Source organism: Xenopus laevis, chromosome 9_10S, assembly GCF_017654675.1.
Source record: "Xenopus laevis strain J_2021 chromosome 9_10S, Xenopus_laevis_v10.1, whole genome shotgun sequence".
NCBI lineage: Eukaryota > Metazoa > Chordata > Amphibia > Anura > Pipidae > Xenopus > Xenopus laevis.
The window spans coordinates 79,412,024-79,430,736 of NC_054388.1; the positions used below are offsets into that span (position 1 = coordinate 79,412,024).

The window sequence follows — 18,713 nt, forward strand, 5'->3', positions numbered from 1 at the left end:
TTGCTAAATAGGTAATAAGAAAAGGAATATAAAAACACACCCCCTCCATTTTATTATTTCTTGCAACAGATACAGCCTGATGCTAGGATGGGATTTTTAGAAACTATTGCAAAAATGTACTGGTAAAACCAAGCACCTATTAACCCTATCCCCCAACCTCTACACTGAAAGGAACAAATGATTGTGCTGTGATCACCTAAAAAACTGCTAATAAAAAATAATTATTTGCTATTGAAAAAATGCTTATATTCACTCCCCAAAGCCAAAGGGTATTTACATTTTTGACCATAGATCCCATAGATCTTACAAAGACAGACTTGAGGGATGCACACCAAAAGATACACAGACAGCAGCAAACACACAAAGTGATGCACAAGCTAATCATTACCTTGTGAAAGAAACAGACATAAACCCCATTCTATGTAGAATACCTACAAACTATGCCCAGTAGCTTAATTTATCTATTAAACTGACCAAAATGAATGCAGAAGAGCTGTTTTTATCGACACAGTACTATACTTCAAAGATATAAGGACTATTTATATATATATATATATATATATATATATATATATATATATATATATATATATATATATATATATATATATATATATATATATATATATATATATATATATATGAAACATTAATTCTATTTCCACATGCTTTAGGATAACAAATGTGTAAAGTCTATATTATGGAAACAGGAAACTTCTCATTTTTTAATCAATTCAATTGCTCTACAGTATACTATACTACAGTGTCACCTACAGGGATCTGTCTATGTTTATACAGGAGTCAAATTTTGATGGACAGTTCTAATGCACCATTGGTGTTTACTTGTTTTGCTACATAGAGAGAGCTGCCTTTCAAAATACCTGACTGAGACACAGCTGCATGTAGAGAGGCAGATTCTGAACGTGAAAAGTAACTTCATTACATACTTTGCTTGAGATGAAGCTTATATTCATAGTAGTTCTCCTTTAAGGATTTTTCATATAAATTTATTGAAACTTCAGGCATCCTATCTAAAAAAAATCATAAAGATCTGCACAAGATGGCTCAAGTGCTGTCATCTGGCTTTGCTGATATTTAAAATGTATTGTTGCAAAAGGTGATCACAGGAAAGCATTGGGAATTTCTGGATGCATAACTTCTTATAGCCTTTGCACCATTGATAGACAGGAAGCTAATTAAACGTGTATGCTGCAAATGATGTGAAACTGAGCACCGAAAACATACTGTGCATTAATGCAGTTTAAATAAAGATCCCTCTGGGAACGCTATTAGTAATAATATATACTAAGAATATTTGTTAGGCATACTAATATAAAATTGTTTACAGTTCTTACATTCGTTTTACCAATTATAAATGGCGGATCAGTGGTGTTTGTGCAGTATCTGAAAAGAACCTTATCAAAACTGTGGAGAACCATTTGTGTTCAAGTAGAAATTCTTTTCCTCAAGTTTCCTCAAGGGGTTACTTCTTGTCCTTTGTTCTTTTATATGTGAAAAAAAATCGACTTTATGTCTATAGTGTAATCTATTGCATTTGTAAAGATGAATCATGTCACCTTGCAAGTAGCCTTTCTCAACAGGCAAGCCCGGATTTGTGGAAAGGCCACCTAGGCCCAGGCCTAGGCCGGCAGGATTTTAGGGGGGTGGCATGCTGCCCAACCACACCCACATTGGTTCAAAAACACTGGGGATGCGCTGCATTTTTGTAAATTCCCATGCGCCAATCCCCATTGCTCCAGTCCAGATGATGAAAATTTGCACGAATAAAGGGGAGGGGACAGGGGCGACAAACGGCAATGGGCCTAGGGGCCCTGTCAACAGGAAACAATCTCAAAGACCAGCAGTCTTTCCGCATAGTTTAGTTTAATTTCATTCCTTGGTTTAGTTTAGTTACTGGTCTCTGCACACTCTCCAGCTCATTAATATAATTCTTAAGGACTGTGGCCCAAAACCTCACTGCATATTTAAAGGTGAGGTCTTACCAGGGACCTATAAATAGGCAAACTTATGTTTTTATCCCTCGAGTCAATGCCCTTTATTTATCTTAGCTTTAGTAGACTGCCAATTTGTTGCCCAGATTTTGAGTATAGTCAAAATGGCAACATCCTATAGGCAACTTATAAGGGCCCACTTATAGGGGCCCATGGGTGGGGCACAGGAGCCAGTGCAAGAGCATACCCCTTAGTGCTCATTTCTTAAAGGAAAATTCAACCATAAAGTTAAAAAAAAAACCCTACCCTACATAGAACCCCTCCCTCCAGTGTTACCCTGGGCAAATACCCCTAATGTTTTACTTACACCTTGGCACAGATTCAGGCATCGGAGATCATGGGCGCCATCTTCAGCCGCTTAGGTAATCTCTGGAATGAGACCAGAAAATTCCTCCAACTGCGCATGCACCTCTACGCCGGTCTTATTCCGAAGATTTCTTAAGAGAAGAAGATGGTGCCTGTGAACTCCGATGCCTAAATCTGCACCGGGGTTAAGTAAAACCGGGGTAAGTTAAACATTAGAGGCATTTGCCCAGGGTAACACTTAGGCTGGGGTGAGGGGGTCTATATAGGGTAGTGGGGTAGGGTTTATTTTTAACGTTAGGGTTGAATTCTCCTCTAATTCCCTTTGGACACTGCTCTCTGCACTGAGCACTGGATGAGAAATCAGCCCTTTCTTATACCATTCTTATAAACAGTGAAATCCTCATACCATTGTAAAACTAAAAATGAAAACAGTGAATATTGAAATAAAAAGTATTATTCATAAGCAGTTATTGTATTTAAGAATTTAACTGTGTTCTTTAGAGGCATTCTTTGATTTCTTTTACTTTTTTAACAAAATGTTTTATTGCATTAAAAAGGACAATGTGATTTTGTATGTGTATAACTTATTTCCACAACAAAACATGACCACAAGTATTCTGTCTGAGATTTTTCTTAAATCTCAATCTATTGCGTCTGTTGCAAATAAAAGCTGTTTAAAAAATTTTTTAATGTAAAATTTACATTATTTTGGTTGCATCAGTTCTACTCTATAATAATAATAATAATAATAATAACAATTATAATCTTGTTTACACATCTTTACTGCTAGTTGCTCCCTACTGTTTCCTGACAAATATGGTAATGTAATAAAAATTACATTCAACAACAGTAATAGCAACATTGGGGACCCTGGAAAGTTAACATGGCACCTTGTTTATGAAATGAGTTTCTGGCCTTTTAAGCATTGAAGAGGTAAATAATGAAACTCTCCATCATCTGCTTCTGTGAATGGTGATGAGAGTTGGTCAAGCATGCCCGCTTCTCCATTATATAAAAATGTTCATTTCAAACTGAGTGCTCAATGAGAATTGGCTTTGCTGCAATGAACTGTCAAGTAATGTCATTATCCTCAAACATGCACTAAATGCCACTAAGGTTTTATTTTTAATAATAGTCTTCAGCTGCTTCTGTCTCAATAAAACCTATATTCTTCTTTTCCTCTGTTCAGAGAAATCACTAGAAAGATAGAGATTTCGGGAAGTGGGGGATCACTAGGCATCCATGTTGTGCCTTTCTTTTCTTCTCTTAGTGGAAGGTAAGTTAGTTTTTCCTTAATTGTAAAGTATAAAATGCTTTAAGATAACATGTCTCTTAAAATGCCTTAATATTTTGAAATCAAATAAATAAATGGCAAGTTCTGTTGAACAAACTTAATTTATTCACTGACTTAGACAAGATGCTTAAATGTAATATAAATGAAGGCAAATTACAAAATGGATATTGACAAAATGCAGAGAAAAAAATTCACATTGACTCCAATACATTTGATGCAAGAAAAATGTGGCAAAATAATACCCACTAGCTCTATGGAAATAAATTCGATGAAGGGGGGCAGTTTTGCTCATCGCTAGTCATGATGATAGCTTTATAGAGATACAGGAATAAGGGATGCCTTTTTTTGGAAACCTTTTTGCTAAGTTCTAAATTACAGGAAGGTCATCTCCTATAGACTCAGTTTTATGCAAATAATTGCCAATGTTTTCCTTTTCCCCTTATCTAGAAAACAGCAGGTTCCAAGCATTCCAGATAATAGATCCTATACTTGTACAAGGAAATAAAATAATTTCCAAGTCATATTTTCAGGTCCTGAGTATCTTTGATTTCTCTGTGTAGGCAAGTGCCTTCATTTTTAGTTGATTTGCATGTTTATATCAAAGAGATTTCAATGAGGGTTTTAGCCTGTAATAAGAGCTTAGGTTTAATGATCATAAATTCATGATTAAATACCTGTTTTAAAATATATTAATAAACTATAATTTCTGATAAATGGATTCATGGATGAAATATGTGTTTATATCTACTTTTGCTTCTTGGTTATTAATTGGTTTAATAATTTGAAAACTTCCTAGTTTTGTCAAAATCCTGTATCATGTCAGTTTTAAAGCTCAATCTGCTACATCAGTGCTGCCCAACTTCTGTAGTACAGAAGACCGGAATTTTTCTGGCCTACACGGTGGATTGCCAATGTTGACCACCCCCTGATTTTAAACCACACCCACTTTAAACCACAGCCTTGTTACCACAAGAACTTTATTAATAGTGGGAGCACACAAAAAAACAAAATACTTGGTGCTCACTGCAGGGATATCACTCATTACTCATATGTGAAAAATTTAAGTCACATTAACACATACCTTTAAATCCATATGCCTCATCCTCAAACATTTTAAGGGCCCCTAACAACAATTTACAAATGCTAACAACCCCTCAGAACAAACCCTACCAGGCTCCCATCCCACAAGCAAAGTAGGGTACCCACAGGCAGCATAGGGCAGACAGAGTATGTCGCACACAGGGAGCATAGGCCAGACAGAGTATGGCGCACACAGGGAGCATAGGCCAGACAGAGTATGGAACACACAGGAAGCATAGGGCAGACAGAGTATGGCGCACACAGGGAGCCTAGGGCAGACAGAGTATGGCGCACACAGGGAGCATAGGGCAGACAGAGTATGGCGCACACAGGGAGCATAGGGAAGGCAGAGTATGGCACATGGAGCATAGGGCAGGCAGAGTAGGGCACACACAGAGAGCATAGGGCAGGCAAAGTATGGCACACACACAGGGAGCATAGGGCAGGCAGAGTAGGGCACACACAGAGAGCATAGGGCAGGCAAAGTATGGCACACACACAGGGAGCATAGGGCAGGCAGAGTTGGGCACACACATGGAGCATAGGGCAGGTAGAGTCACTGGTCATGTACCTCTTCTTTCGGGTCTACTATCTAGCTTTGTGCAACAATTCTGTTCTGTCCCCTCCCCCACACTTGTCACCTCAGGGGGTACAGTGATCCAGTGGGGGACATGCCTTCGGCTCTCATTAAAGGAGAAATAACCCCCAAAAAGAAAAACCCCTACCTACTACCCTAGGTAGCCCCCCTCCCTGCTTCCCCCCCCATAGTAAGATACCCCAGAAAATGCCCCTAAGAGAGAACAGAGAAGGTTTAGGGATGCTATCTTCTGGATCTCTGGTCTTCTTCGGGTCCTCTTCCATTCGGCAATTTCCGGCACTTTCGGTGCATGCGCAGTTGCTACAAACCGTAAGCCTTCTCCAACTACGCATGCGTCAATATCGCTCTCACTTACAGAAGAAGACCAGAGATCCGTAAGGTGGTGCTCATGAGCTCTGCTGCACCGATATGTGAGCAAACTCTTAGGGGCGTTTTCTGGAGTAACTATGTGGGGGGGGAGAAGGGAGAAGGGAGGGGGGGGCTACCTAGGGTAGTAGGTAGGGGGTTTTCTTATTGGGGGGGTTTTCTTTAAACTGGCCTGGAACTGCATCCACCTGAAAATGCCCACACAGAGTTGCTCATATGTTCACTGATAGGCAGGTAGAAATTGCTGATATATGTTTTTGTATGTGTAGGATCAGAATGTTTGTAAACCTGTGGTATAAAAGCCTTCATATTTCTTGCACAGATAAGTGCTGTACATAATGTTACATGAATATTACTAGTAGTGGCTCTGTTACGTGTATGGGGGTATGAAACAAGGACATTTGCTCCATTCTCATGTATATTACATTGTGCTGCTGAAAATAGTCTTAGAGAGCAAGTACCATAAAACTAAGGTTATTATTATGTCATATTTCTCTTTTTTAGGTACAGTCACTATACCAACATTCCCTTAACTTTTTACTCTTTCTTCTTCAATAGGGATGTAGCGAACCGCCGATAATGTGATCGCGAACGCCGTTCGCGAACACCGGCAAAAAATGCGAACAGTTCGCGAACTTCGAACATCCGAAAATCGTTCGATTCGAACGATCGAAGGATTTTAATCGTTCGATCGAACGATTTTCGTTCGAATCGAACGAAAATCGTTCGATTTTAGCGACCGAATGGTCGAATGGTCGAACGATTTTGACGCGAACGCCTATTGGCGAACGTCGCGCGACGTTCGCGAACTTGCGGCGGACGCGAACAGCCGATGTTCGCGCGAACAAGTTCGCCGCAGAACAGTCCGCGACATCCCTATTCTTCAACTGCTGCACTATATCAAGAGTTTAGCTGCCACACTGGGCTTGGGGTGTTGCAAATGCTTTTATACGCTGGAGTGCAAATGTAAGTAGCAGCCTTTTGGGCCCTATCATGACCCCGGTGGTGCAGCAAGGGAAAAAGCATTATTGTAGGCACATTTTATTGGCAAACAACAGAATAGACCTACAACAACAAGAAGGTAAAAGCGATTAGGGTCTGATGGTAAAAATTAATATATACTCAATCGGTGCCAGTCTCTGGTGACTTCTGCCATGCAAATAAGTATTTTAGTAGTAAAGCAGATGATCTGATATTTTACCTGAATATTACTGCATGGAATTTTAAACAAAAATACCATTCTCTTGTGGGCCTTAACATTTCTTACCCTACTTTTGGTTTATTTTAGAGCTCTGGGGCTGTATATTCAAGAAATTGAAGAGAGCAGCCGTTCGAAGCGTGAGGGTTTATTCCAAAAAAATGAATGCATTGTGAAAATCAACAACATGGAACTTATAGACCGATCGTTTACAGAGTAAGTGCTGGAGGAATTGCTGTTTTACAATGAATTCCTATGCTTGCTGGCTTAATTTATGCAGAAATGAAGATACAGATTCCTGGAAAGCAACAAAGAAATGATAATCATTTTTAGGTACGATCTTCATCTAGATGAACTAAGAAAGGTTTACCTAAATGGCAGCCTTCATTCACTTTCTGAACCCAGCTTTATATAACTTTATCCTTATATATAATTCAGGTTTAATATTTGTCTTCATTTAAAATTGATTTCTTGCTATCAGAGAAATTGCGTTTTATAATAGAAATTTTCACATATTTTATATACACTCAAACTGCAATGCTTTGGGTGGCCTAGAGATCAAGAAAAAAACCAGCAGTACTACCAGAATATACATAGAATACCTATAGAAGGGATGAGGAACCTGTGAGTTTTGGTTGATTAAACTTGATTAACATGATTAAATGTGATTTTATTTGGATAGGAGATTACTACACTGTTTAATCTGCATTTTAAATTGAAAAAAGGTGGCAGCTATTATAAATCTATAATTTGTGGTGATGTTCTATTTTTACAGTGCGCATTCAGTTTAACTGACCAATGTGCATTAGGTGTATATATTGTAAAGTTTTATGTCACTATAATTGTCAATAACTTTCTCTGGCTTGTGGTAGACCTTCGTACAATATACAGGTTTTAGCAGGCTTTATAGTTAATATGGTTTAGCAGCATTTGGTACTAGAGCCATGAACGACAGCACCGTCTTAATTTGTTTAATGTCTTATTACTTCCCTCATGGTACTGGCGCTAAAAGTACAGTATGATTACAGCACTTTTTGGCTCCTATTAAGAACTAAATACATAAACCATTTTCTTATTCTTAATCATTTTTTGCAGAGCACAAGATATTTTCCGACAAGCAATGAAGCAACAAAATGTGCTGGTGGAAACTGTGCTGCCAGAAAATCGGGACTTGTTTGAAAAGTCTGTCATCTCTTCACTGTTTGTATTGGATGATGATATTGATGAGGTTCCTGACATAAAACCACCTCCTCCTCCCACTGTAAATCGAACTGTTAAAATGGTAGAGCAGAATAATGGAGTTGAGTCTGCTGGAACCAAAATACTTCATCCACCTCTTAGTCCAAACCAAATATCAACAGGTAGCAAGTTTTCTTCACCATCGCTCTCCCCTTTGGTGTTTGGAAACGAGAAAAATGCCAAGAAAATAAGAATCGATCTAACAAAAGGTAGCCACTGAGCTCTGCATTCAATATAATTGATCCCTTAATGCATAGAATGAATACACTCAATTGTAAACCAGTCATTTGAGAGCTATTTCTTTTTCAGTTCGTTTTAAAGATTTCTCTTTTTCCCTATTTTTAGAACATAGTTGTTTCCAAAATTGTAAAATATCACAGGGATTTTAATTCCTTCAGTGCTAGAAATGAACTAATTTTAATTTATTCTGAGGGTCAAAACATTTGAAAATGTTGAATATTTTAGTTTCTGAGAAACTAAAAATCAAATATACAATATACCGAACTTAGAAAATCAAGTTCCCATTGATTTTAATTGTACTTAGTACATTGAGCTATTGGGCTTGAGGCTTCTTATCAATTCAAGTTTGTTTTATCATACATTTCGATTAGGGCACAAACCTTGATTTGGGTTCAACAAACCTAAATCATACATCAGACGATCATTCCAAATCTATGGAAAATTCGATTTTCTCGCATTAGCTTTATAAAACACAATCCTTTGACCTTAACCTTTGATTAATGTGCCCTCAAGCTTCTATATTTTCCCAGTAAGCACTGTGACATTATAGATTCCTCTCCCAGATGTAACTTTGAATCAAATGCACTATAAATTTTGCAATACTGAAGCTTCATGTGAAGAATGAACTGAAAATATTTGAATTACAATAAGTAGATTAAGGTCTTAAATAGAATTCTTTCATCCTATGATAGCTAAGATTTAGTTCTCATCAGAGCTGGCAAAGTCTTTTTTTAACCTTTTTTTTTGCCTTTTTGAACCTTTTCCCATTAATTTGAATTTATTGTTCCTGCCTCAGATTGTTCCATCGTTTTAACTATCAACTGTCTTGACCTTTTGTGTCCCTTCCCTTTAGCCCTAGCCTGCCAGTTACTACTAATAAGGATTCTGCTGTTGCTACTATAACACTGCCATTATACTACCATACATAGTATTTATTGTTACACACTGGTTCCTAAAGGGCCTGCACCCTCACTATGTCCCTATTTCTTTGTAAGTACCCACATCTTAAGTATATTTACCTATTCCTTCCCTTTCACTGGTACATTGGCTCTTAAAGGCCTTGTCTGTTATTATACCCTTATACATTGGTTCTTAAAAGGGCTTGTACCATGCAATTACCAACTTACAGTGACATAATTACCCTTAAAGGTAATATCCACACCTGATTCTCTATTGCTTTTAAGAATCTGAACTCTAACTGTGAAACTATACACACTGTTGTCAGCCTGTGTATTTTTGCAGGCTGTTCAGGGCCCCTGCTCCATTGATTTGAATCTGATTGGCCTATGTGTGGTCACACACAGACTGAGGTGAGCCCAAATACTAACCTGTGCTACAGCTCCGCTGTATGTGACCACACACAGGCTGATCAGATTCAAATCAATGGAGCAGGGGCCCTGAGCAGATCTGCTTCTCTCAGCCTGCAAAAATACACAGACTGACAACAGCCTGTGTGCCCATAGCCTAAAGAGTTATCTATACAATGGCACATTATGAATCATTTTTAGTCCAACATTCCTAACAGAGCTGCTGCACATGTAACTCAAAAGTTATTTGTTGTTGCAAAAAATGACTTTATATCATTTTACTGTGGAAACTGAACATGTGTGGGGGAATGTAATAAAAGTTGCAAAGAGCAAAACTATTTGCACAAATAAGAATACAAATTCACATTTTGCAATGTAATACTCTTCCTTAAAGGGATCCTGTCATTGGAAAACATGTTTTTTTCAAAACGCATCAGTTAATAGTGCTACTCCAGCAGAATTCTGCACTGAAATCCATTTCTCAAAAGAGCAAACAGATTTTTTATATTCAATTTTGAAATATGACATGGGGCTAGACATTTTGTCAATTTCCCAGCTGCCTCTGATCATGTGCCTGCACTTTAGGAGAGAAATGCTTTCTGGCAGGCTGCTGTTTTTCCTTCTCAATGTAACTGAATGTGTCTCAGTGAGAAATGGGTTTTTACTATTGAGTGTTGTTCTTAGATCTACCAGGCAGCTGTTATCTTGTGTTAGGGAGCTGTTATCTGTTTACCTTCCCATTGTTCTTTTGTTTGGCTGCTGGGGGGGGGAGGGAGGGGGATGATATGACTCCAACTTGCAGTACAGCAGTAAAGAGTGATTGAAGTTTATCAGAGCACAAGTCACATGACTTGGGGCAGCTGGGAAATTGACAATATGTCTAGCCCCCTTGTCATATTTCAAAATTGAGTATGAAAAAATCTGTTTGCTCTTTTGAAAAATTGATTTAAGTGCAGAATTCTGCTGGAGCAGCACTATTAACTGATTCATTTGGAAAAAAAAATTTTTCCCATGACAGTATCCCTTTAAACTGTTATTGCATTGTGAATTTTAATTGCAGGTTTGAAAAAGCTAAATTAAATTTGTGCAAAGGAAAATCAGTTCACACAAAGGCATAACTTTTCACACTGCAAATATTTTTCCACACTTTTATTACATTTCCCCAGTAATCTTTTTGTGTATAACCATTTTTTATATTCATATTTAATCACAAAAAGAAGAAGAAGGATTGCCATTGCATGGTTTGCATTTAAAAATAATTATTACAAAAAATTAGGCGTTAGTACCACGCTAAAATATGTAAGCTCACGTGCCACGTCAAGGCCCCTCATTGTACGTGAGTCCTACACTATTTGGAGCATTTTAAATTTGTAGTGGATTTAAAATCAAGTTCCCCAGCAACCAATGTGAGTTGTAATGAGTAGTAAGACCATTGTGCACTTTTTCTGTGTTTTCTATTTAATGTTGGCATTAAAGGAACCACCACTGTGTGCATGTTTACCATTAATATGCTCTAGTAACTTATTCATTTTGAGGCCCACCTTGTATAAGGTATAAATGTTTCCATTTTTGGTTAAAGAAACATTTTCTTTCCCAACACTTTAGCCTTGTCTCTGATTTATTCTTGCACTTTATTATAACACCCATCTTAACCGAGGCAAACCCTCCCGTCTGTTGTTTCATCATAATGGGGAATGGCATAAGCAGGTATTGTGATGTGTCATTAAATTCCTAATAATTAATATGAACAGCTTTAAAGCATATAAATAAATTACGAGTATTTTCAGTTTAAAATTTGTGTATTGTACAAAAATCAACTTTGCTTGAAAGTCTTCCTATGGCGCAATAGATATGGAACTTTAATGTGTAAACTTAAAGTTTATACAAGTTGGAAAATATATTTTGGCTTTGGATGTGCATATTTTAACTGTTTTCCACAATTTATTTTCTAGGTGTGGAGGGCCTTGGATTCACAGTTGTTACCAGGGATTCGACTGTGCATGGGCCTGGGCCTATTTTCGTGAAGAATATTTTGCCAAAAGGAGCTGCAGTTAAGGATGGGCGGCTTTTGTCTGGAGACAGAATACTGGAGGTACAGTATAAGTGCCTTCTGAAATATGTATTTTATAATCTAATACTATCAATTCAGTAATTGAACCTACATAGAGTGCATTAGCTCACTATAAGCTGATGTGAGCTGACCAGAATAAAATTGGTGAGATTTAGCCAGATAATTGCAGGAATGAAATCTTTAAAGCATAGAATGAACACACTCAATTCAAAAATGTTTCAAAGTAATTTGAAAGCTTTTTCTTTTTCAGTTTTCTTTAAGAACCTGTATTTTTTTCTTGTTAGTACATGGTTATTTCCAAAGTGACACAAATCTAAAATACCAAATGATTTCTGGTTGCCAGAAAGGCTCTCATCTTGATTTTACTGTTACGTTCAAAACACCTTGAAGGTCCTGACGTGACGTCTGATCTTGGCTATGCTTTAGAAAAGTGTTGGGGTTCTTTTATGTATCTCAGGACAGGGTGCACAGTGCACAACCTCTAGGACAGAGTGCAAGGACCCACTTGTTCCAGATAAATATAGTACTACATGCATTAGGCAGCTTCATAAGGGAGTGGTGGACTGGGGGGTGCATTTAGACATCCCTTTCCATACCCGCTCTCTAACTTGTCATTCTGATGTTTGAAATTCATTAGTGCCAGTGGCTGAATGGTACTAAGGAGCTCTGTCCTTATGGCCTTTCTGATATAGACAGTATGGAGAGGAACGCCTTGCACCCTATAGGGTGTTGTATAAGCCATTTTGAGTCTACAGCTGAAAGGACAGGTTTATCCCATACAAAAAGTGATATTGGTAAATATCTTATTATGATTTGGATTCTTTTTATTATATAAGATAAGTGTTTTCCACTCCTGTAGAGTGGATCGTTCAGGCACAGTTCTGGCTGTCGCCGCTCTTCTTTTGATATGTTTCATACCCTCCTGTAAATGGCCATAGGTATATAAATACTAGAAGCAAGTTACAAGCATTAAAGAGATCAGAGCTGGCTTCGCTCCTCGTTCCTTAGCTAGTTAAAAAGTTTATGCACCGTTTCTGCACTGTATAAAGGTATGAAATATATTTTGTGCGAACATGTTGACAAATAATTCTCAACTTCATGCTATTCATCCAATTATGCTTAATACAGTTCATCACTATTACCTGAACCATTTAAAGTATACTTGCACTTAAAAATAACAAGTGGATCCTCCTAGATTCATTTTGCCATACATAACACATATGCATCCTCTTGCTGAGAACAGGTAGAAGGATGACTCACCTGACCACATGGTGTGTTAAACTGCTTAATAAACCTTTGTCTTTGTCGTTTATTTTACTTGGAAAAATAATAAGCTCAGGGTTTGCAACATAAGCTTGGGATTTATTGTCTACAGTATTGTTGTGTCAAATCTGTACAACCATGTGTAGTTTCTATTGTCTTGCCTTGTGGATGATATTTTCTCTCTGGATTTTCTGCCACAATTATATCTTTTAAAGCTGGCCCTGCACAGGCATATGTGCTGATTCAGCACCTTCAGACCAAGTCGGCAGTTTATCTGTCCATGTATGGGCCTTCTTCCCAACTGATATCTGACCATTATTTGGCCAGATATCTATCAGGCAGGTTTGAAAATTTGGTCAAGAATCAAATGCTCATGGCAGGCCTGCATAGGCCTCAATCTATGATCAGCTTGATTTGGCCCAGTGTGTGGTTGGCCAAATTGAGCCCAGATAGATCTGGCTGTGTAGTTCTTATAGTCATGGTCTGCACATCATATTTAGAACTCACTGTAAGCATGCTGGAATGGTTATTTATGAATTTACAGATAAAACAAATCTGAGCGGAAGCTTTTTGCTTACAATATACTTATAAATATTTACCTATGTTTATTAGCATGAATATGCATTCATGTTTTCCATTAAAAATGAAACCATTTAACCAGCAATTTTACTGGGCTCCTGTTTCGTTATAAGGTTTCTTTGAAACTGGTGTGTTATTATTTATTATGTTGCCAGAAAATATAAAGTAAGGACAATCCACAATTATGTAACAATTTCTTATCATCACCAGATGCTCCGAATGCCGGGTATATGAAAGAATACGTTTCTGTGATATACAGCAGAAATATAAATTTGGCTTGGTTGTCGCAAGTGTAACAATGGACATAAATGTGACCTGTTGTATTTTATGCAGGTGAATGGGAAGGACGTTGCTGGAAAGACTCAAGAGGAGCTGGTAGCCATGCTCAGAAGTACAAAGCTTGGAGAGAGCGTCTCATTAGTGGTGGCCCGGCAGGATGAAACCTTTTTACCACGTGAACTGGTAATAAATATTATCCTTAAAAAAATCATCAGCTTTATGTCTGCATGGCTATCTCTCTGTGAGACGCCAGACCACAAACTGTAAGCTAAGATTACACTGCATAAAAATCAACAATGATTTACCATTAGTCCATGAAATTTGATTTTCAACCCCTGGTGACATCATAAGCTACGGGATGTGATTTTGTCATGGATATCACACAGCTCCTGATTTATGAAGGAGAAGTCTATGAATATGTCTACCTCTTGGGAAAATGGACAGATGATTTAAAACCACTATGACAAGTCATAAAACGTAACCCACCAGGATTTAAAAAGCACACTGAGTTAAAATGGCACACTGATTTGATCTCTGTATGATGAATGATTGGTAGAGTCCTTCTGCTCTTATTTTATTAGAAAGATCTTAGTAAACACTGTATTTCCTTTAGGAATGTCACAAAGTAGTATAAACTCCTCATCCCATTGTATAGTATAAATACACACTCTCTGACTGTACCCCTGTTGTAAAATATAGCTTTATTATTAGTATACCCCTGTTGTGAAATATATAGTGAATAAAGTACCCTCTCTTAAAAAATATGAGGCTATTATAAGTTACCGAGGAGTTTCATGACCATATAAAAAAACACGAGGCCGAAGGCACTCAAAAGACCATTCCTTTACACAAAGGTAATAAAAATCAAGTGTATTTATTTGGTTGTTAATGCATGGCCTTATGCGTTTTGTATCACAGCAGATAATTAATCTTAGACCTATGATTAAGTATCTGCTGTGATACAAAACACATTAGGCCATGTCTTAACAAAAACTTGAATAAATATACTTGATTTTTATTACATCTGTGTGGAGGAATGGTCCTTTGAGTGCCTGCTTAACTAGATTACAGTTTGGATCCGATCCCTTAGCTGAAGGTTCATGGCAGTGCTCCTGGACCTTCTCCTACACTCAGTGATATATATATATATATATGTCTTTATATGTTCATATAAATGTTCAAACAATATGGCTGGCTATCTATTTGTCTGTCTGGATATCTATCTATCTATCTATCTATCTATCTATCTATCTATCTATCTATCTATCTATCTATCTATCTATCTATTTATTTATCTAAGATGTCCTGTAGGCTGACTTTTAAAATGTTAGCATTAATGCAAACTTTTTCTCATTAACTGAAGAGAGAACCACTTTTCAGATGTATCGAGTTGTCATTGACTAACATTTATTTCATGCATTGAGAGGTTCTTATTAGTCCTAATTAGTGATGGGCGAATTTGCGCCGTTTCGCTTCGCCGAAAAATTCTCGAATTTCGCGCGAAATTCGCGAAACGGCGAAAAATTCGCGAAACGGCGCCGGCGTCTCGTTTTTGACGCCGGCGCCCATTTTTGACGCCGGCGCCCGTTTTTCCGACGCCGGCGCCCGTTTTTGACGCCGGCGCCCGTTTTTCCGACGCCGGCGCCCGTTTTTGACGCCGGCGTCCGTTTTTCAAAAAAAAAAATTTTGACGCCGGCGAATTTTTACCGCGAATTTTCGCGGGCGTTTCGCGAATTTATTCGCTCGGCGCGAATCGCGCAAATTCGCCGCGAATTCCCGCCTGGCGAATAAATTCGTCCATCACTAGTCCTAATATATTGACTTTCTTTCTTATACTGTCATTTTCATTTGTATTCCGTCCCCAGTCAGTTTGAGTCAATATCAGTTACAATATATACAGAAACCACTGATTTTTCCTTATCTTGATTGATGTAGGTTTGTATGTTTGACCTCTTACTGAAGACCAGGCAGGATGAAGGTCTGCTCAAATGCTTCCTTCTTCTGTCTATTGAAGATATGGTTTGTAGTCATCTGTACTACAAAGGCAGAGTTGTTGCTTTCACAGAATGACTTTTCATTTTACATCCTCTGTGTCACTTTTCTTCCCCTACACATGCCATTGTTTTCTTGAAATTGTGTGCTTCCTTTTAACTTTCTCCTGTGCCATGTAAGTCCAAAAGCTAGCAAAACCGTAAGCGGGAAGTCTGATAAGAGGTTAATATCTGTTGTATGACCTTTGAAGTGTATGTTTGTTTCCCTGTGCATCAAGACATTTTAAGTTAAGCGAATTTGTGACTTGCCTGTGATTAATCGAATTTAGCATGAACTGATTCAAGTACAAGAAACCCCAATGAATTATCTAAAATCTTGAATCAAATAAATAAAAGTGTAAAGAAACAATTTTCTAAATTGAATTCATTAGTATCACATTTCAGAGTTTGTCATCATGAGTTTATTATAGCTTAGCATTTTTTGTGTAATGGTTTCTCATTAGCGTTATAGTACAGACAGAAAATAACTGACTAAAAATATATTTTCTCCATTAGAATTTAAATAAAGAAATATTTGTATATAAATCAAGTTGGCAAGATGTCCCACAAGATGTGTCAGTTAAGTTTTATCTGCTTATATTATAATACTTTCTGAATGTTCAATGACGATGCAGTCATTGACAACAAGTAAATCATGAGGCATCTTATAATACTTGGTCTGTCTGGTCCTTGTCTTGTAAGTTTTTATATTGCTTTTATGATGCAAAGTTATAGATTTTTATTTCTTGATGCAGTTAGAAATCATACTGCACATAAATAAAAAAAAGAGCGCCCAGTTTTCTATGCAGCTTACATATAGCAAGCTATGCCTCCAAGTTTTTAGTTAAAAAAATGTGAGTTTTCACAAAAAGTTCTTGGTAAATAGCCATATAAATGGAAATTCTCACCAGTTTATATGTAGGGATTGGGTGCACATGCCCCAGACCTGCAGCTCAAGTTAGAGGTATCATACCAGGAAGAAAAGATGGCAGGCACTTACAGATTCCACAGACAATAGACAAAGTCTTACACGTCTCGTGCACTTGGACATTTAATCAAAGGCTGTGCCTTTGGTCCCTTTGGTTTGTTTTGACTTGTATGTGTTAAAATATGCCAACAAAGATTGAGTGGCATGAAGTTTTATCCATGTGCTCCATGTTTTGTTTTCAAAATGTAGGACTGTTGCTTTATAAGAAAGAAATTCTAATGGATAATGCTCTGCTTTCCAGTGTAATGATCACCTAATCCAGTTTCATGGTTGCATTAAGGGGAGGCCCTTGAAATGTATGCATCTTTGTTTGGCCATGACACAAAACTATTTAAACCAATAAAGTCCATTCAGGGTGTGTCATTTGGTATCTGATCAAACTGGGCATCTAAGGCAAATCTAGGCAGTTAAGTGGCAAATAAGATTGGAGGGCAGATTTACATATGGTCGAATATCCAGGGTTAATTAACCCTTGATATTCGACTGCCGAATGTAAATCGAATTCGAAGGATTTGCTGCAAATTGTTCGATCTAAAAATTTTAATCCATCGACCGAACGATTTTTCTTCGACCAAAAAATTGTTAGAAAGCCTATGGCGACCTTCCCCATAGGCTAACATTGCACCTCGGTAGGTTTTAGGTGGCGATGTAGGGGGTCGAAGTTTTTTTTAAAGAGACAGTACTTCGATTATCGAATGGTCGAATATTCGAACGATATTTTGATATTTATGGCTAAAATGGCATATTATATTTATGTACTAAACTTATTAGCTTCTAAATAGCAGCAATGATCCAGGACCTCAAACTTGTCACAGGGGGGTCTGTGACACTCACATGCTCAGTGGGTTCTGAGCAGCTGTTGAAAAGCTAAGTTTACTGGTTGTTGCATATTATCAAGCAGAAAAAAAGGTTGGCCTGTAATAAAAGCTGATGCTACAATTCTGATTATTAAATTATGATGCTAGTTGCACTGGTCTCTGTGCTAACATGTAGTAATTATCTGTATTAATTACTAATCAGGCTTATATTGTGACATTTATATTCTATATGTACTGTATATTGTGAGTGGATCCCTAAACTCAGTAACTGACAGCAGCACAAAGAATGTGCAGTGAATCACAAGAAAATAAGGTGAGGCGCTACTGGGACATGTTTGGAGACACAGATCTTTACTTCTAAAGGGGTTTGGTTGCCTTGGGCTGGCACAGAAGCCCATGATATAATGTACAACATTTCTAGCCTACTTCTTTAGTTAGGCTTTGGTTCTCCTTTAATGGGACAGTGTTGGACAAATCCTTTATGGAGAAGGACTTCGTTGTACTTGTAGTTATTAAACTTATCTGTAGCAAGCAATGCCAGTGAGCAGACTCCCTTTGAATAAAGAGGCTTGATAAAGGGTCCTGCGAGGCCCGAAACGTTGCCATTTTTATTGTCTGCTCTAAATTATGAGCCAATAAATTCACCTTTTCTAAGCAATCGTTCATTCTACAGTGTGCTGCAGTGTATTGGACTATTATATTGAACTTGTAACCCGTGGCAGGGAGGATTTAACACTGTACAAGCACCTGGTCCTAAGGGATCCGTTACACAAGGTCAGAGCACTCCATCATTGTGTGGACTCCCTTTGAATCGATACTCAAGGGGAGTATGATAATTATTTAGAAATATACAAAGAGACCATAAATAAACTTTCTGATGCTTTAATTACCAGTAAAGCCTTTCAGCAGGTGCAACGGCCTCCATTTTGATTAGAAAGGAACATTTTTTGATCTAAAAAAAATGTTTAACTTGATGGATGTCTTTTTTAAACCCCATCTACTATGTCACCATCTTACAAAGACTTAAAGTCTTAAACAAAAAAGA

At 37.6% G+C, this 18,713-nt stretch overlaps 1 protein-coding gene across 2 annotated transcripts in view; it reads left to right on the plus strand.

Moving 5' to 3' along the window:
* LOC108703061 (partitioning defective 3 homolog B) overlaps window positions 1-18,713 on the plus strand; it is a 407,382-nt gene that overhangs the window by 185,458 nt on the left and 203,211 nt on the right. For both annotated transcript variants that reach the window (XM_041579184.1, XM_018239010.2), the window contains exons 6-10: window positions 3,508-3,594; window positions 6,945-7,070; window positions 7,950-8,302; window positions 11,593-11,732; window positions 13,887-14,015. In XM_041579184.1, the coding sequence (XP_041435118.1) occupies window positions 3,508-3,594; window positions 6,945-7,070; window positions 7,950-8,302; window positions 11,593-11,732; window positions 13,887-14,015 (835 nt within the window). The remainder of the gene's footprint in view (window positions 1-3,507; window positions 3,595-6,944; window positions 7,071-7,949; window positions 8,303-11,592; window positions 11,733-13,886; window positions 14,016-18,713) is intronic.